The sequence below is a fragment of the Kryptolebias marmoratus genome, linkage group LG22 (genome assembly GCF_001649575.2).
Source record: "Kryptolebias marmoratus isolate JLee-2015 linkage group LG22, ASM164957v2, whole genome shotgun sequence".
In the NCBI taxonomy this organism is placed as follows: Eukaryota; Metazoa; Chordata; class Actinopteri; order Cyprinodontiformes; family Rivulidae; genus Kryptolebias; species Kryptolebias marmoratus.
The window spans coordinates 23,236,966-23,258,206 of NC_051451.1; the positions used below are offsets into that span (position 1 = coordinate 23,236,966).

At 38.4% G+C, this 21,241-nt stretch overlaps 1 protein-coding gene across 1 annotated transcript in view; it reads right to left on the reverse strand.

The window, feature by feature from the left end:
* Positions 1-21,241, reverse strand: part of slc35f3b (solute carrier family 35 member F3b) — a 52,658-nt gene extending 31,417 nt beyond the window's left edge. Inside the window, exons 1-2 of the mRNA XM_017413003.3 lie at positions 21,144-21,241; positions 20,116-20,330 (exon numbers count right to left, since the gene is read on the reverse strand). Of these exons, the coding sequence (XP_017268492.1) occupies positions 20,116-20,330; positions 21,144-21,241 (313 nt within the window). The remainder of the gene's footprint in view (positions 1-20,115; positions 20,331-21,143) is intronic.

Sequence of the window (21,241 nt, forward strand, 5' to 3'; positions counted from 1 at the left end):
TTTATTTATTTATTTATTTATTTATTTATTTATTTATTTTATTTTGATAGCTGCCGATTAAACTGAAAGTTACAACATTGACATGATTATATGAGTAGTCTTTACCGAGAAATCGATCAGAAGCGCCGTGAAAATGGTCAGATCCGCCGGATCCACCTCTCTGGCTACAATGCGCGCTCCCGACACAGGGGGAACAGATTTTCACGGGGGAACAGAATTTCGCACAAGACCGGCAGTAAAGAAAATAACAGGATGGCAGTAAGAAAAGGTGAAACAAGCTGAGCGAAAGTCTTATTAAGGGACAGATACACTGTTTTTCTACAGAAATCCTTTTTTTTCAGGTGACAAAAAAGCTTTAGTGACTCCAAAGTTACTTTAAAACTACAACATGCAGGACTTGGACTGGCAGCAGAACAACAAATCCTGCAATAAACTGCAATTAAATTAGAGAAAAAAACTGTATCTATATATATTTTTTAAAAACCAAGAAGGTATTTTCCTAACAAACAGTTTATTTATTTAAGGCTGTCTAGAACATTTTTTTAAGGAGGGTGTCCCCTTAATGGGGTACCTGCAAATTATAGGATAGAACCGAGTGATTTTCTAATATGCTGGACGTTGTAGTGAATCGCTGCCTTATCGTGGTGCAGGAGTTTGTGTGCATGACTGATCCTGGGAGCTATGCTGTCGAGGATTTGCCCCCAGTAGGGTCTTCTAAGGCAGACCTGTCCTAGGTGAGAGGCCACGTCTTCCATGGGGGTAGTTTTGATCATTTTTTAAATCATTTTTTACACATTAACTGTCTTTACAGCGTCACATATGGGGCCCCACATGTGAAGCATTCATATGTGTCACAGCAGATGAAGTATCAAATGAGCACAAATCCCAATGAGAAATTACAGAACAGTTTCAGTTTTTCCTCTTTCCTGGATTTTTTGTTTGTCCACCAAGATGTAAAAAGTCTTCATTCCCCAAAATCTGGTATGTTGCTGCTAATTAGAGGGAATTTAGTCTAAGCGAAGAGGAGTGGTGTGTTGCTTTAAAACTTTTTGGCTGACAAAGAATACACCCTGTGTTATTCTGTGTGGAGATAACCAGGCTTACTACCAGGCAAAACCTGCAGCTTGTGAGTGACAAATGAAAGGAGTATTATCAGAACCTGAACAGTGACTGGGAAAATAATCCTGCCCTGCATGTTGGAAACACAGGACCCATTAAAACCCTTTTGTTGAATGCAGCTGCATTAGCAGCCTTCAGCTGTCTCCCCAGGGGTGTCATAGGTCCTTAAATGAGAGGCTCACAAATCTCCATCTTCGTAACAGCTGGTGCTAAAGGGACAGAACTGTGCACAAATGAGGGCTGTGAGCAACAGTAGAATGATACACCTGAGACTCAACAGCTAAATTGTGCCGAAATGTTGTGACTTTAATCATTTTTGTATCAACATAATTGAGTCTGACAGCTCAGAAAAAGAAGAGCTCTGTGTTCTGTGGTAAATAATTCAACTCTGACTCAAACACCACAGAAGAAACCATCAAATTACAGTACCAGGACTTTCTCACTGGAGAAAAACCATGTCTGATTAATACAAAATGATAAAAAAAAAAATTAGACCTGTGGATTCACATCATTAATAAGCTTCTGATCCATTAGGTTTTGTCTTTGAAGTGTTTCAATTGGACGCCAGCTCTCTTTCAACTTTGATCAAAAGTAGTTTCTGATCAGCAAACCGAGCTTTCCGTCCACTACAGCGGCAGGTGTTTGGAGACCCTTCAAAAGGCCAAACAGGTGTGGGTAAAACTCATACTCTTCCTCTCCTCCGTCGCCACGTTCCCGTCCGGCCTCACACACGAGAAGAGCATCCAGGCAAACGGTGAGCGGCTTTGGACAAAAATAGAACTTGATGCGTTTGCTGTAAAAGCAGAGTGGTTTTTGTGCTTGTTATGCAGGGTTTGTGAAAGAGCTGTTTTTGTTTATCAGCTTAAGAGAGGACTTCTCAGAATGAAGCAGCTTATCATTTTACTGAGAGAAGTTCTTATTATGTGGAAGTCTTCTCGTTATGTTTGGTGTAAACAGCATGGATGGTTGAGTTCTGCTTCAGTCTCGGCAGGAGAAGTGCGCCTAATATTGTCTGTGTTAAAGAATAATAGCACTTTCTGACAAGAATATACAATTATCCACAAAAAATTCACAGTTCAATGGACTAAATAGCTTATAAACAAAATAAGATACGCATTACAGAGTCTGAAATCTAACATAAAAAGGTTACTCTGAACTAAATCAAATGGTGCAGTTTGAAAGAGTAGTTTTCCTGATATATCAGTATGCAGTTCTGTAACGCAGGTACACACTCAATGTAAACAAAGCCCTCAGCTGGATTTGCTAAAAATCACTTCACATATTTTTTACCTGCATAATTTACTCAACAAATCTGAGTGTAAAATCGTACCAATACATTAAAGCCGTTGCCACTGCTGACCTATTTTCAGCTGCTTCTGTTTTGAAGGTATGCTAGGTTGCTTCAAGTCACAAATTTTGCTTACAGTTTTTTTAATTTAAGGTCATATTAGCTATCAATAAGTAGCTTTAAACTGATCAGATTTCTAAGCCGACACACCTTTACTGTGAGTATTTTTATTTTTACAAATAAAACAAAATCCTGAATATAATTTCAGCCTTAAATCAATATGTCAGTGAATTGCTTTGATTGTACAGTAAGTACTAGCACAAATAGAGGACTGTGTAATGGTTTGATTTGAATAAGCTCTGTGATTATGTGGATGCTCTGTACATGAAGTGGGTGAGGGATGTGGACCAGTCAGTTCCCTGAGGGGGGGAGAGGAGGTTTGAGCCTCCCTGACTCCTTCTGCACTCCCCCATTGGATGTCGGCTCTCATCCACATCCACAGCTCGCCTAATTGCCTGATTTCCTGACCCCATGCAGAATACTTTGTATGCTGGGGGGGCTGAGGGTTATAATAATGACTTATAGTGACATCCACGGGGAAGACTCAGCCCCTTTTGCTATAACAGCTCTCACCCGCTAACTGCTGCCTCATTGCAGATTTAAATTACGCTCTCATATTAGATTGTGCAAGAGTGTTTTTCCCAGAAAATATTCGGAGTCTTTCTAGGAATCACGTCACAACAAAATTTGAATTTTAGTTAAACCCTTAAACCTTTCATTTCAGATACATGAACAGAGAGAGTGACAGAGAGACAGAAATTTAAGGTCAAACCACATTTGAATTAAAGCTGCGTTTTTACAAGAACAGATAATTAAAGACATCATTATTTTTATGATTATATATTAACATTTTCATTCATAATGCTGGCTTCTTTTCTGTCTGTGTTTCTGGTAACTATCTCTAAGGACAGCAAATTGCATCCTTCCTAAAGAAATAGTTCAGAAGGTTATGAACAGTTAATAGCTGTCATAGATAGCTCTTTGTTTGGAGAAACAAAGTTTAAATTTGACTGGATTGATGAGCTAATGGCTAGTTTGGGGAGGTTTGAGACCAAAGTGGATTACAGATGTTTTAAAACAACTGCAATTAAACAAATTTCATCGCGAACACTCATTTATAAACCTTTACATTGAGGTCCGTTTTGCACTACATGGTTAATTGCAAGTGCAAATACTGGCAGCAGCAGCTAGTTGTAGCACTTCTGGATTATTATTAACCTTTCTGTCAGAATACCCTGTGCAATATGAAACCGATGGCTATGAAAAGGTTTGTAAAATGGCGTTCACTTGGACTGTTATGAAAATTTTGAAAGTGGAGTTGTTTCGTTATGGCAGCAATCTGTTTTAGCGATGACTCCCCTCAGACTGGCTATTAGCTCATCACTTTGGTCAGAATTGAACTCCATTTCTCCAAACCGAGGTTGTTCAAAGAGCTATCTACGAACAGTTAAGAGATTAATTCTTCATAACCTTTCCTCATACTTCAAAAGATCTAAACCTTCTCTTTAAACACAGATTGCAGACATGATGGTGATTCAGAGAGATGTGACATCACCTGCAGGGCAACTCTGGAGCTGAAGGTTTATAATCTGATGCAGATCGTTTCTTTTTGTTGTTCTTTTCTGTGAGTAATCTCCAAAATAGTAGCAATAACACCCTGAAAGTCTCGAGGAGAAAAATTATTATTTTTATCTCTTTCAGTCACAAGAGTGAGGTGTGTGTAGGAAGTAATCTGGCCACAGACATTTCAGACACAGAAGATCTACTGCTTCGCACCAAACAAAATAAAACTCCAATCTCAAAGTTACGCTTTTTTCAGTAAGTCTTAATAAAAGCGACAGAAATCACAGCTGCAGCGATTCACCGAGTTCATGAAGGAAAACACCGAATAAAAAGAAAGAATTGGACCCACCAAAGACAAGCACATCTCTGGTAGAAATCTGACAGTCATGATGAAAGACTTCATGTCTGAAACTACACCGAGTTCACACATTTCAGAAAACATCATTTTATCAAATTAAAAGCCAAGCATTCCTTGAAGGAATGAGCTACAATCACTAAATTTTACACAATATATGTGATTGATTGAATTGTAGCCATTTTTGTGTTTTTTAAGGTCAGTTGGCGGCCATCTTGAGTTGGGCTGACTCCAACTTTGGTGGCGGGTGATGAATATACGTTGACTGTTTTTATCTGAAAATGCTAACAGACATGCAAATAGGCAATGAATCTGCACCACAGCTGATGGCCCAGTGCTGTCACAACAGATGAACTTATCAGCTAATTTCTCCCACAGCTGCAACGGTTTGCTTACATTTAATAAAACCAACTATGTTTGTTTGTTTCCAGTCTAACAACCATCTCACCCTGTGTGCTGATCAGGAATAGATGCAAAAAGGCACTACTGATCAAACTGATGTCAAAGCGAGGAAATATAACATCTTTTGGCATATGAGTCACATGTATAATAGTGAATCCAAGGCCATCTTTGCAAACAGTAATCTTATTATACCCTGAGCTGCAGCTTGTGGTTGGTGTCGTCTGTTTGGACAATCTGTTCTGACTCTCAGCTCAGCACAAACAGAAACTCAGTGATGATGACTTCCAGTATAATCCACCAAAATAAATGTTTTCAATATCTGAAACAGGCATTATAGGAACTTTAGCTGAATACTTTCTGATGCTGATCTTGTAGGACTTAATGTATGTTAACTTTGCGGTTACACCGGTTATCATTTATCAACACAATGCTGACACTGCATCATCAGAGTTAGGTCTTTAACTGATGCAGGATAATTTAGGAGAAATGCCAGTGATAGGAAGCTGGTACGATGTGGATTTTGAAGGTGAAAACATCAGAGCGACCAAACTTTCAGTTCCAGCTCCAAGTCGACAGCTGCTCAGTCATTGTGACAAAATTCTGTGGTCCAATGGTTTCTAATAAAACCGCAGATTGAAAGTCTGTAAGTAACAAAACATACACTTTCAGAGTAAGAAAGATGGAGACAGAAGCGCTTTTAAAATCTAAATCAGTCAACCAGAGTTTTGGATTCAGCCTAATTCATCATTTACTGATCAGAAATGACCCAAAAAGTGAAGAAATCTTCACAATCTGCACAAAAAGCTAGAGATTTTAAATGTATGATAGCTATTATGATTTTATATTATAATACACAGAGTCAACCATCACCAAAATGATTTGTTGTGCTGCTGCTGTACCTAATTGTTGCTCCACAGACTTTGGTCCAATGACCCTTTCTTCTCATTAATCCAAGAAACTTCCACATCTAAAATGTAATGGTGCATTTTAAACAGCTTTGATATTGGTTGTTATTGTCACATTTTTATGTTTGTGAGCAACAGTGTTGGCCATATTGACGACTCCACCACTAGATCTGAGTGGACCCTTTGGTTTGTGGATTCCTTTTTAAAGGGGCCACAGACTCAGTAATTACGTGTCGACATGGAAATCTCATTTTCTGTGTGATCTAATACAAAACCTTTATTCTATCAGCTTTAAATTCTACCAGCTACCTATCTGTTCAGTATAAATTTTATTTGATTTTTAGTCTTTGTATTGAAGCGTCTTTAAAATTAGATCCATATGAGTTGATTTTTTTTGGCCCAGCTGCCCGATCCTTCGCACCACGCTGAAGGAAACACGAGGAGCCGACAGGAGGCTGTAAGGATCGATGCACAAGCAGAGAGTGGATTGTTTCTCCTCCTGATCTAAAGAAACGAGGCTGGGGGGCTCCACTCTTGCATTAAATGAACAAACCAACCCACCACATTAGTTTGTTTTCTTTCTTTATATACAACCAAATCTGTTTTTGAGATGCAACTCTTCTTTTTCACTGCTTCCACTGTGCCCACATGACTAAAAACAATCTCTGGGTTTTGTCGATAAAGATAAAGAATCCTTAAAATAATTATACATCCATACTTTATTCTCTTGTGAATTTAATAAATTAGAACAAAGTGAGCTTCCTTCTGCATCGAGGGAAAAAGTTACAGCATGAAAAGTTGAAGTTAATTTGCAGAACCTACTCCTTATCTTGTGTTATAAAGTCTGCATGCTAATGCTGAAATGATTTATGTTACAGTTGTAGGACTGGAAGTTGACGCACAAGTCTGATTGAAACTTAAACGTGCAAAGCTGAGGTTATGAAAAAAATAAAATAAAAAATACAATATTAAAAACACAACAATAATTGACAGCACGTGTCTTAGTTTTTACTGAATTGTCAATAACATTTTAATAAATTTAGATAAAAACTTCTTCCTAAAGCTAATTTTGTTGGTTTAAAACTAAAAAGTGGCTTCAGAGTTTAAAGACAGCTATTGTTGGGCTGCATTACAAAGGGTTTAATAACTTCATGACCTTATGGCATACAATTATCGTTTGTGCACGTTTATAATGTGCATATGCCAAATTTACAGTAATAGTTTAATTTTGTTGTAGAGCATTTAAGCAGAAGCTTTATAATAAACCTGGGGCAATTTCAAATGGTCTGAAATTTGAGTTTTGCAGCTAATCTTGGCTCCGTTTTCAGTCCTGTAGAAAAATTAGGGGTGAGGTAGGTAGTAGATAGGCAGTGTAAAGAAAGAAAGAATCTCTGCAAAAAATAAAACATGATGAATGAACTGATCATGGAGCCGTGATTTCATGCAGGGTAAGGCAGAGCTCAGGACAGAAAGGATAAAAAAAAACACTTTTTCAATCAATTGTAGCTTATATATTTTTTTGTTTGTTTATTTTTAACTCTATCAGCTTTTAATATGAGAGAGATGTTTTAATGTTGATCATCGTAACAGTTTGAGATTTATTTTAAGACCAAAGAGCACATTAGATGTGTGACAGAACTCAAAGAAACTCTTTGTCTTGGAAGGTTTTTCAATCCTTTGTGGAGCTACTGCTTCCTACTAAGAAAATAAATGCATACTGATGCACCAGAGAGACTTCTTAAAGCTTTTAAATTTCAAAGATCAGCTGCACAGTCGCTCATTAATATTACTCCTGCAGGCATGCTAATTGTCTGCCGGATGAGAGGGAATTAAAGACTCACAAAGAGACTTGTCTTGACAACAGTGAGCTGATTGTGAATCTAATTACGCTTGGAAAACACATAAGCATGATCTTATTTTTTGTTACCATTCATTTCCTCAGTAAATAGTGATGAAACTGAGTTTTAATCAGACAAGCTAACCCAAAAAATAAAGCATTAAAAACACCAGAGTAGTTTTGAGACTCCTGATCAAATCAGTCGTCAAACATTCGTCAGTAACTGTTGTTCTGAAGCAGAAACGTCTAGTTTTCTGATCACAACTTGAACCCACGCTGCAGGACGTCTGCAGAAACATTTATCACTTAGCTCTTCCTTGTTATTTTTCCCTTTTAAGCCTGACTATCTTTCTTTGATTGATCTGCTCAGACAGGATGTTGCTTTGGTTCTGTCTCTGAGGAAATAAGTCACTGTCACACATCTGCGACGCAGCTTGTGTGGAAGCCATCAGAGTAAGCAGTTAATGGGAGGCTTTGACGTACTGGAGGATTATTTTGCTTTACTCTGAAATTTGGAGCATGTAAAATAATTTTAACTGAAAATCACAAAGTTTGATGAACAGTGTCAAAAGAAACCTGGTGAAATTAAAAAGGTGGTTGTTAGTTGATGTTGCAGGTAAAAAAAACTGTCAATATATCTATATATATCCTTTTTTGTGTTTAAAAATTACCCGTGCTTTAAATAAAAAGGAGGAATGTAAAATATAAAAGGCACTTTATGGTGTTTGTATAAAAACTATTTTAAATGTCTTTATTTTACATGGCAAAAAATGTTAAAACATTTGACCTTTGATTGATTTTTTTCTGTTGTCTTCTTGCTTTTTTGCAACTAAGAAAGGTTCCTGCACCTGAAGCATGAAAAAAGCATCTATGTAAGAAGCAAAAAGAATCAGATTTGTAAATCTAAGGAATGTTGCCTGCCAGAAACATGGAACCTTTGTGCATCTTTGTGTTTAGGAAAATCTGGACTACATGTAATCCAACAGCAGCAATGAATTCTCGCTGGTTTAATAAAATAATACTGAGGGAAGACAATCAGCTGCCAGACTCAGGAGATTGCTGCTTCGCTTTAAATTCAGCTGCACTGACTTAAAAGTTTAATCTCACTGCAGTCTTTTGTACATAAAAGCCCCCAAACTGTTTAAAGTTTGGTTTATCTAAATCCCTTTTTCCCCCAATGTGCTGCATTTAATCAAAGGTACCTCTAACTTTAAGAACTTTACAGAAGAGTTGGAGAGATTTCTACAGCAGTAGTTCACATGAAATCCAACCAAGTCGCTTACAGATATCCAAGCAGGAATTAGTGATAATTTGTTTTGCCTGCATTATTGTTTATCAGGTTAAAAACAAACATTAACACTTGAAAATGAGTCACCAGCCCTCTGCCGTCAGATGGTGGTCAGCGTGACTCACTAATGTGGGTGAGAGGAGTGCTGACTACAGTCTGAATGGAACGTGTCCACAGCCCCGAGCGCTCTCTGAGTCGCTGCTGGTTAACGTTCACATTTGGTCACTGCTGAGATACGAGGGCTTTCACGCTTCTCCGTTTTATTATCATCAGAAGGGTAATGACTAATGGATCATGCAGTTGCTGTGATATAAAAAAAAATCTCTCCTGATTGTTCTCTTCAAAGTGTTTGAGTCACTGATATAATCTCACTGCAAGCTAGTCATCTGCAAGTAGTTTGGGAAATGTAATTTTTTTCAGGTTTTGTTAAATTATTCTCCCTTCCTGTCTTTAACTTAAAACAGCACTTAATTTATTTATGTCTCTTTTATGGAAAAAAGCTTGTAATCATCAAAACGTTTGAGCGTGTGCAGAAACCTTGCTGTGCACAATTTTCTAGCACTTATAGACTAAAGAATGTCAATAATTTCAGCTCTAAATTATTCATATTACTGAATGTTTGTCTCCAAAATCCCCTGGATGAAATTGCTCAACATTTTGCTTTAATTTCTCTGCTTCTCTTGGTGTACATTGAGCTTGTAACATAAAACCAAGCTAAAATAAAACGGGAGACTGCATACAACCCATCTTACATTCAGATTAGCTAATTAATCCACTAAAACATTACAGTTTATCTTATCAGCCGTTGTGGATTTACACAGAAGCCGTTGGAACGTTGAATAGCAACTGATTGGTTCTAATAGCGCAAACGAAAATCAATAATCCAAAAATGACTTGGATTTTTTTATATTTAAGCTTGTTTTATAACCACAATGACCTGTTTTCTCAGCACCAAAGACAAAGAAGGGCCGCCTGTGAACCCGTCGGTGCATCTTTCATGCCCTCATTGGAACTGAAGGACTCCAATAATCTAAACAAACCGTAAACCTCCTCCTGAGTGAACCAGGTATCATTTTGTTGCCTCTCCTCTTTCTTCCTTTTAGCTTGTAGATGATACTTTTCAGGACAGCGTGAAGATGATTCAAATGGTTACAAATAAACTTATCTCCTCCCACAGCTTTCCTTTCTGGGGCTCTGCAGGAAAAGCACCAGATTCTGCCATAAAAATCAGAAGCATTCACACCTAACTTGCAGCTTCAATGGGAATGTTCAAAAACTGTTTTAATTTAGCTACAATGCAATTTAGTTAATTTTTTGAATAGGTAAATTTGAGAGAAATGATTCCGATTTTATTGTTGCAATAACCTAAAATTGATTTTAGGCAAGATTTTGATCATCTTCTTCAAGGAGACCACATTGGTTCAAATTTTAAGCCATTAAACTGTTAGTTCACTTTTTCATTATTTATGCTTTAATACACATTCACTTTCATTTATGCCTGTCATATGTATAATAACCTTTGTCTTTTGACTATTTGCACACATTTGATATTATTTTTACACATCAGTAAAGAGAATTAATTTGTCCAAACGATCAGCCTCTTTTTGATATTTATTATCAACAGAACAGAATGTACACCTTGTTTCTCTAAAGCCAGAAACATGTAACTACCAGTTTTGTTTTAAGATGTTTTTAAGACCAGCAAACCATATCTTGTTGGTCAACCTTAGTGCTTAAAATGGGACTCGATGATGCAAAAGTGCAGTCAGGTAACCTTGAGTCGTTTCTTTCAAACCTCTAAAAGTAGGAAACATCTTAAAATCACCTGAAGCCGATAAAAGGCCAGTGGAGAGGGGCTCAGACTGGGATTTGGAAATCATTTTTTATAGACCAGCTACATATGACCAAGAGATGACATATTGAATAATTACAATAATCTAATCAAAAAGTTACAGAGTCTCAGTTCAAAAGAAACACCAACACCTGTGATTTTGTGTTGGATTCTTTGGAGTCATTTATTGGTTCAACACAGGAGGAAGATAAAAGGTTGCATATAAAAGCTTATTTTAATCCTAATAAATGAAAATGGATAAAAGATAAAATGTTCACACTCATGCAAAACAGCAGGGGAATGTCTTTTTATAATTACAACATCTGATGAAGCACATTCTTACTTTAAAATTCCACAATTTCCATGACTGCATGTGTGCCAGTTGACAGACTGAAGCGCAGAAAAGTCTCAAACTTTCAATCGAGCTGAGGACAGCCTGTAATATTGTCCAGCAGGGAAGTAAGCTGTTATTAGCGCTCATCTTCTTCTATTAGGATACCCAAATAAACCTCCTAATTACTCGAGCAACCCCGTTCACGCCTTGCTCTCCCCTGTTAGCGAGCGCTGCTCTTCTGTGGCCACCGGTGATGAGCTGTGTGTGGCCACAGCAGACCTTTGAATAATTACACGGAGGCAGGAGCCATCACTTCACAACTTCTAATTAACAGCAGGCTAAAGACGTGAGGAGGAGGGGGGACTGACAGGAGGATGGGATTTAAGTATTAAATTGGCAGAATTTCCATTACAAGGAAGGATGAACACTGAAAACATGGTATTGAAGCTATAATTCAGTTAGTGGGACCATCCAGTGGTTTAATTCTGAGTCACACAAGCGGTAACAATGCGTAGCTGAGGCAAGCAGATGTTTTAGGAAATAAAACATATCCAAATGTTCTCTTTCATGCAGGCTTTGCTTGGAAAATGTTCCTGAAACCAACTAAAGTGTCCCTCTGTGAAAAACTTTCTAAGAAGGAGGAAGAAAGTCCACCCTCTTTTAATTCTGTGGTTTTATTTGTCAGGAGACAATATAAATGATCTAGTCTTCACCTGGTTCCAAAATTATTCAAATCTAACCTCAAGTGTACAAGAACACAACAGATTCCAGCGTGTTCTCATTTAACAAACAGAAATGAAGCCTCTCACATGGTTGTGGAGGAATTTTGGCCCACTCTTGTTCTTATTGCTTCAGTTCATTGAAGTTACATTAATTTCTGCAAAACTCTCTTAGGCCTCCGGTGGCCTTTGGGTCTAATGGACCTTTAGTTACAAGGGCTTCTTTTCCTCTCTTCAGTTACAAGGGCTTCAGGAGGGTTAAGGTCTGATGGTTGGGCAGATGGCCTCACATTTGACTCCAGAATCCTTTGGTCTAAAGAGGAGTTCATGGTCGACCCAGTGACTGCAAGAAACGACTTTGGTTTGTACAAAAGACGTTCCGGAAGTCTTGGGGTTCATTTAGATATGACTTTGCAAACGTAAGCTGTGCTGCCATGTTCTTTTTAGAGAGGAGAAGCTTTCTCCTCTGCTTTTAATAGATTTGAATAATTTTATAACCTGCAAGGACCAGATTAGTTTTATTATGCCCTGATGTGTAAAAGCCTGGAATTGAAAGAGGCTGGACTTTCTCTTTCCTTTGACTGTATCAAGCTCTGAGTTAAAAGTAAATCGTTGCCACTGCACCATTTCAGGCCCACTGAACTGTCAGCCTGCTTTTATCCTCTGCATCTAACACTCCGTCCGCAGTAATCTCCAACACTTTGGATGGGCGCAGAGAGCAGAGGAGAGCAGCTGTGAGAGACAAGATCGGAGGTTTTCTTCTTCAAATTGCCACATCTAATCTGCAGCTTCTCCAGTCCAACGAGCACGAGAGGGACTTCAGGAGCAGGTGTGTGATGATCTATGCATCCTCCTCAATTATAGATGCAATGTTACACAACAGAAGCCGCTTCTACTGTACTGGAGGGGGTAAAGCAGCTCAGAAGGCATTTCTACAGAGGAGCCTTGCTCACACTGTTCTGGACGAATGAAAATAGAAACATTCAGTGTTTGGGGTAAACATTTCAGCACTGACATGGATTAAAACTGATTTTTGTATCACTACATTGGTATCCAGATCCTTAATGACTCAGTTGTATCTTAATCTTATTGAATCAATTGAAAACATTTTCCTGTACTCAATGTAATTGCTTTATTTTGAACAAGAATAATAATATTCTTATTCAAAATAAAGAATAATAATGAGAAGAAAGGTTTTGTCAGAAATGAGCTGCTTGTTTTATTTCAGCAGCTGAAGCAGGATAATCTGCTGCCCAGTTCTTGTGCCATTGAAGACAATCCTTCAGTTCTTTAAGCCATGGGTAAGACTCCTAAGTTATTGATAGATAAATAACTAAGTGTGGGACAAATACCGCATGTCTGAATGAGCCCACCTTGACAGCATGTCAGACATTTGCCCACAAACCCGCTGTAATACAGCCCACTTACATAAAATCATAAAATATTCAACTTATCCCAATGCCTTAGTCCTTAGGGTATCTGATTTTTTAAAACATGTTATCTGTTATGCATATCGCTAAAAAATGCAGCAGCCTTTCAGAGGCACATGCACAAAGAAAGAAGAATGATGCAGAGCTGAAAGAACAGGGTAATAACTTGTTTACTCCAACACAGATCTGATGCGCTCTGATTTGCTCTCCTACTTTTCTCACCGCTTTGCCAACAGCTGTTCGTATAAGAACCTAAGCATGCAGAACCTTGAGAGCCAAGACGAGAAATTAATTATGCTGATCCTTGACTGTACATTAGCAAAATTTCTCCAAATTCGGTGTAAGGTGTAAGGCTACAGATGTGAAGGAAGTTAGATTATCTCAAAAACCTGTCATTCCAGTATCCCCTACCTAAATTATTTTATATATATATAATCAAGAAACTAAATCAACCAAAATTTATTTTATTTATTTTGTTAGACAGTCCTCCTCGCAGTTGTTCGTGCTACAGCTCGGTTGCCACGACAACACGCGAAGTAACAAAGTTTTTATAGAAGTAAAAATGACTCCCTCTGCAGTTCTAGTTCTAAATGGTCTTCACTCTTTATTTTTCTGTTACAGACATTTAATAATTGAAGAGGAGTTAAAGAGGCTTATTTTAGTAAAAGTCCTCAGCTGTGAGACACGGGGGATCGGTTTAGAAAAAGTCTCATGACGCTTCTGGTGTAAAACAGCAAAAACTTCATTTCAGCCTTACGCAAACTTGTAATACATCAATTTTAACACAGAAACATCAAGGGTAAAAGAAATGTTTTCTGGTAAAAACTAAAAAAAAAAAGAAGAATAGAACAGTTTTTGTTTCAAACATCATAAAAGCTTTGTTTCTTTTTATCTTTAACACACTGTTAGATAAATTATTACAAACACAAAACTCCCCTAACACCCACCTGAGCAGACTTTCTCATGCCATCAGCCTCCTATTGAAGAGAAAGTACCCAACGACACAGCAAAAGCTGCTCTGTAAAAGCTTCAGGAGCACAACAATGGGTCAAATGTGCTGACTCTAAACTCCGAAGGTTCTCAGGATCCATCCGAACATGGCTGATCATTCAAGGCCACACCTCGTAGCATCCATACATTGTCCTTGTGCTGGATTATAACAGGTAGTTTTAATCTTTTGGCTCCTATGGAAGGTTAAAAAAGAAAAAAAAACTATGAACAGTTGATTTATTTTGTGGTCATTGTTCATGTTCCGTCATATACTTTAGGATAGTTTACTCGACTTTACTCCAGAGAGAGCGGGAGTGCATACTTCATCTTCCCCGTCAGCTCAAATTGAGCCAAAACGAGGCCTTCACAGGTAGGTCATACCTCACCCTTCTCCTCCTGCTGTCATTTGACTGCCAGCGTTCAAAATGTATGTGCTCCGCTGTTTCATCTCACCGTGCTCACACCCTCAGCTCAAAATAGAATCCAACCTCATTTCATGCCTCGTGAAGCTCTAAATTTCCACCAGAGGGGATGCTATATGTGATAGATAGTGCGAGTAAATTAGGAAAAAAGAACAACGTCTGTTTGTCTGGCGAAAAAAAAAAAAATAGGGTGGACTTCTCAGAGGAACCTGACAAACTTAAACGAGCAATTTCACAGATAAGATGAACAAGCTGATCTAAGAGCGCACCGTTTTTATCTGAGAGGATAAAGTAAAAGCTCGATGGCATCCAACACCATTTTAAAGGTAAACTTTTGAAAATGAACTTTAGAATTCTATAAGAACCACAACCTCTACACATGTAAGACAAAAAATGAGACAGACTGACGAAGTAATAATCAATCATGGGTGTAAATGTTAATGGTGAGGGGAATAAAAACAACAACACGGACAGGAAGTAAAACAAAACATGAAACTCCCCCTACTGAGTATAAAAATGTAATCTAATTTCAAAATACACTTTTATAATTAAGAGGGATCCTTTTCTTTTGACTCCAATATTTATTGTGACAATTTTAAGCAAAGATCTCATGTATTGACTGCAGAGTATTTGTGCACTATTGACTACAACCGCACTAAAATTTAGAGCAATATCTGTGAAACTGGCTGACTTTTAGGCATTTTTCTGTTTTTTAAGGTCAGTCGGCTGGGGCAGTCATCTTGAATCTTTTTAATTCCTAAAGTATTCAGTTGTAGAGTACATCTGATGATTACCTTCTGCAAGATTCACTAAAATCTGCCCAGTGGTTCAAGAGATATTTTGGTAACACACACACACACACACACACACACACACACATAGAGACATCATCCATCTTTGCATTTGAATCTATAAAAAGCTTACAGAAAGAAAAATAAATGAAAGAGAAGAAGTAGTTTTATGATACAGAGCATTATTTAGATGTTTTTGCACACTGTTTTCTCCCTCCTAACTTTTCTCTTGCAGTGACCTTTTCTCTGACACAATAATCAATCCTTCCATCTGTGGCAGTTTTTACAGCTTTGTACACTCAATGTCTTGATCTTCACTAAGACGGGAACTGATCACTAACATTTTAGCTACATTTTTGTTTGTAAAGCGAATGTGTGAGGAAAGCGATGCCTTATTATTTTCACAATCAAACAAAAAAAACGAGTAGTAGCTGAGCAGGGTTCACAGAGGCTAACGCAGCTTGAAGGCAGAACAGTGGCACCCTGGAAGAAAAAAAAAGGACAAAGCTGCAGGATAAATCCCTCATGTCTGCCACATCAAAAGCAAAACAGGACTTCAATGCTGCTTTGAGCTCATGGGAAAGTGACTCACTGACTCAATGAAGAGCAAGTTTTTCATTTAGTTATGCTCAGAGGACGAGTTGGCGATCCCCGAAGACGTGTTTTTTAGGACACTGAGACGATCCATTAAGTCAAAACAAAAAGCGAAGTCACACAGCCACCTTTCATCTCCCGTCTGAGTCACGGCCAGCCACTAGTGCCCACTTTCACTCGGCTCACTGCTGCGCCATAGAGCACAAGTGCCAATTTGGAAAGGTTGGCGGTAAATGAAACAAACAGGCGTCTCTTTTTACACTCTGCTGAGAAGCACTCTGCCTGCAACCTTTATCCAAAATTGGCTGCCACTGCATCAAACCCTCCACTTGTTAGCATTAACCACTGCTTTTTAGTTGTAAATGAGTCCAGAGTTGTGTGTGTTTGGATGTGTGTGGGGGTGGTAGAGAGAGCTGCGGACTGATTAGGTTCAACTGTGTGAAATATGTGCAGCTTCAGCTCCCACCAAACATTGGCTCGAACAAATAAAAAAAGGACCTAAAGGCGTTTTGGAATATTACTGAAGCAGGAACAAACCAAAACCTTCAAAAATAAGAAACTAATGAGCAAATCCACTGATGTCCACGCATGAATATGTCAAATGCAACCATGTCAGTGGTCAGATAATAAAACGCATGTTTTTTTTTTCAAGCAAATAATAAAGACAGTCACTGATGTTATTTGGAATAAAACTCGTAATTTTAAAATGTTTCGGGACTTTCAAGTGCATAAATATTCATGTAATGCCTTTCATTTAGTTTAATGACAGAAAATTTCCTCTGAGGAGCATTTCTGACTAATATGCATGTTCCAGAACAGAAAACTGCCTTCAAAATAAGAGCTATAATTAGTGGAATGTATAAATCAGCATAAAACATCACTCAGAGTGAAGTGTATGAATTACCTGCACCTAAAACGACAAGCTTGTAGTTAGGCATTTCACAACTGACATATTATACTAATTACATTAAAATTTAAGGCAATACGTAGGTTTAAAAAATGAAGAAAGATTGTGAAGAATCTTTCAGATGTCAAGTTTGGAAACAGTTCACCACTCAATGAAAGTTGTATGTGCAAGTTAAATTACTGAGAAACCAAAACATGGGTTTTCAATATGTGTACTTAAGCTAATACCATGATAATAGTAAAGTAATAAAAACAATATATCTGATTCCAAATGGTACCAATGATCTCTCATTCATTTAGCTTACTCATCAACAACCTGAGACTTGTTAAACATTTGGTTTGTTATGAAACAAAATATTAAGACTTTTTAGTTTACATATTATATTTGATTTACAATTAGGCTAAATTATTAAACAGATGAAATACTATATCTATGAAATACTATAAATGAACCCTATAAAAACAAAAACTTTGCAACTCTTTGGTTCCCATGTGCTTTTAAAAAGTAACCCAATGGTAAACATGTCCCAAATTGCTTGAGTCATGTTCCTGAGTGTATATTTCTCCTAAAATAATCAATGCAAAATTTGATTTGAAACTTTCTTTTTGTAGTTCACCATCACTTGATTTTGTTGTTATCAAGATAAGTTGCAAAACCAAGGATGAAATGATTAGAATCCATCTTTATTCATATATGACATAGCATAATATTATTATGGAAATGTACGCCTTTTACTGTTTAATAAAACTAACCAGAAATCATTTTAATATGGTTTGATTATATTGTGCAATTTTGCTGGCTATGTTAATTACTATATATAAAGATTGCTATATCAATCATTCTGTCATTTGATCACAAACAAGCTTTTATAAAAGAAAATGCTATAACCAATAAGTCTTTAACAGTTAAATGAAATGCAATTCTTTATAAAAGTCCATCTATTTAACATTTCATTTCAGAGTTGATAGGTTTTTATTGTATAGTAGGGTATAAACTGCTACCAGGAGCTGTATAATCATATAATGTCACCATATTGTGAAGAACTTTCCTTGGTGCTCAGAGAGAAACGCTAATAAAAGCCTCATCAAGTCTTAAATTCATTTACAATTTAACTTATGTGCATTTGACTGCAGATAAATTAACAGTAAGATGACCCTGCAGACGTCAGAAAAATAAGTTTATCTTTCATGGTTTAAGTAAAATCTCAATGCCTCTTTGCCTGAAGAACATTACATTTTTTTCTTTGCTTTCTTTCCTTACATCCCATAATACTTATAAAAAAAACAATAAAGGCATTTTCATACTCAAACAGATGCTGTCAAGTGCTGCAGTGCTCAGATGGTAGGTGCTGTATAGCGCCGTGGATCTGGAGACAGTACTGCAGCTGACAAATATTGCCCTTTCTCACATGGAACGTGTTGCCACTGAGTTACAGGTCATCAATCAGCAAAATCCATTATGCATTCACACCAGAGCAGCGATAACAAACAAATGAACAGAAGGGGGATTCGTCAAGTGTGTGGTTTGTCATGACAGAAAACCGGCAACACAGTAAAGCCACACGAAGCCACAGAGCGAGCGAAGCAAGTCTGTAATCCATCTCATCAACCTGCCATGATCTGCACTCGCTACACATCAGGGGATTTAATACCCAACACTATATATATATATATATATATATGCAAATCTCCTGAAGTGAAGCAGAGATTGAACAAGGAAAGGGAAGAAAATAAAAACTGCTTTGACAGCACATTTTCTTCAAAGAATCAATCGCTCACTGTCTCACTCTTAGCTCTCAAGAAGCTGTGAAGCAAACATAAGACGAGAAAAGGTGAACACATATTGCCAAAGGAACTGCAGGAACTTATCACCAGGTGAGCGAAGAACAGAAGCCCAAAACATTTGATTGGTAAAGCAATGTCACAGACTGGCTTCAATCAGCCTTTCAAATCTCACTGTGGCTATGTCAAACCTGCAAAATGCATGTGATTCAGTACACTCTTCTGAAGGCTGACTCAGCATTCACACTATTGTTCTCCAATGTTTTTTTGTGTTTTGCGATCTAACTGCTTGTCAGAATTTGAGGTAAAATTGGACTCAAGGATGCCGAGTGAAGATGGAAATACAAACACAAAAGTAACCAAACCACACGGAACACAAAGGGAACAGGCAGGGAAACAAACAGTATGACTGACTGATGGTGGACTGAAAACCAGGAGTTAGAATATACAGAGAGTGATAAGACGAGTGGTGACAGCTGAAACTAATGGATACCAGGAGCAGGTGTGCGATGAGTAGCAGGACCGAGGAACAGGACTGACCGAGGGAATGCAAAGTGAATGACATGAGGGAGAATCATGAAATAAACTAAAAGGTGTACAAAAAGAGAGTAACAGGAACATCACGACCAAAACAAAATGAATCCAAAATGGCAAAAGGAACAAAACAAAAACAAACAATAACCGAAACCCACAAATCTACAAAACAAAACACAAAGAATCCAGGATCGTGACATTACTTATGCATACTTTGGGCTGTTTTAGCCATCAAAATGTTCACCCCTTCATGGACGCTATGAAGTTTAATTTTTGTAACTTTTAAGGAGTTAGGGCCTTTTGGCTTAGGGCTAGGGTTAGAGTCTCCTCAGGGTGTGAGGGGTTAGGGCTTTTTGGCCCAGGGCTAGGGTTAGGGTCTCTTCAGGGTTTGAGGGGTTAGGGCTTTTTGGCCCAGGGCTAGGGTTAGGATCTCCTCAGGGTGTGAGGGGTTTGGGACTTTTGGCCCAGGGCTAGGGTTAGGATCTCCTCAGGCTTTAAACTTTTCAAAATATTTAAGTTTGAAAATATTATCCTCTACACTAAGACCTCTTCAGTTCCTTCAGAAACTTTGTTCTCTTTGTAATCTGTTGTAACATAGCCAGTCTTTAGTGCATTTAACTTTTAGCCAGTGTTGGGCTTCTTTTAGCTTTTACAACTCGGTTTTAATTTCTTCAGCTTCGTCTTGTCCAGGCTCAGCACTCACATTGTATTTTCACAGAAAAATTACATTTTTCTACTTCTTAGCCTTCATATCAGGTCCATTTATTCACAAACTGCACACATCTTGTCAGATGGAGCAACATGCTGCTCTGTGTGATCCATTTTAACATAAGATACAAAATATTCTTACATAATCTGAAGCCACAGTGAGTGTGTGTCAATGCATTTTTGTAACATAATTCTTTTATTTACACGAACTAATTTACTGGATGAAAAGGGTGAGGAAAGTCTGGAAAGTGACTCACTCTTGTAGCTTGTACTCCAAGGCTGGTATCCATAGTAGCCGGTGATGCGTAAAATCCTCTCCTCTATGGACGCGCTGTTGATGTCCTCAACTGAGCGCGAGGACTTGAGGTCCTCTTTGATGGCTTCGTCCACCACCAGGTACTTGAGCTGTCTGAGCTGCGGGCTGATGTCCGAAAGCCTTCTGGGGCTCACGTCGGGAGATTTGCGCATCCCGCTGGGAAGAAGAGAAACACAAGGGCCGGCAGTTTTACTAAACAAACTGAGGTCGCTCGGCTGTTTCTGTGTGGCTTCCTGATACCGCAGGTCCCCTTGGCTAAAGCAGGGAGCTTGGTGTTGCGTGTTCGGGCCCCTGCAGCGCATCTCTCGTACAGTAGAGAAATCATCATCCTTCAGTGGCCCTGCGTCCGCACAGAGTGAAAGACACTGAGCCAAAGTGACTCCCCTGCAGTTGCTGTATACTGCTCTCTGCGCAGCTCTTGTTGTAGGCTTATCTGGATTTGAAACTAATGAATTGATCATGAGTGATTTGCAGAGATGGAGGAGCGACGCTCCTGACATCTCCGGGCACTGGAGCGCAAAACTGCGCGCGCACAAATCCAGGACACCGAGCGTTTTATTGTCTTACAGGGGAGGTAAAGAGCCTCTTTGGTAGCGTGTGTCCAGCAGGTGAAATTAATCCAAGAGCACTGACTGAAAGCTGCACCAGCAAAGCTTTTTTAACAATGATGCACCGTGGCGACCTGTCAGTCCCTCTGCTGTTATAAAACCATCATGTGACAGCAAAACATTTACTGACCTGCTCCCAGAAAACTGCTAGATGTCCTCCAGTCTGCCTAAACCCCTGTTATTACAGTGAATCTGACTCCAGACATCATTATTAAACAACAATAACCTGATAAATTGAAAACATCTATCATAACCTGCCCAAAATCTGTTTACTCGCTTAACGCACAGGTGAAATCAAATGCGCAACAGGTATTCCCGTCTCCTGTCCTCAGTGTGTTTTAGTAAAAGTTAAATGTCTTACATAGGCATCAAAGAGGTAGGAGGTCCGAGGTAGCACATGCAGTCCCGGTGGGGCCGTCCCACCCGGTCCCACACTGCGCTCTCCCCATCGCCGTACAT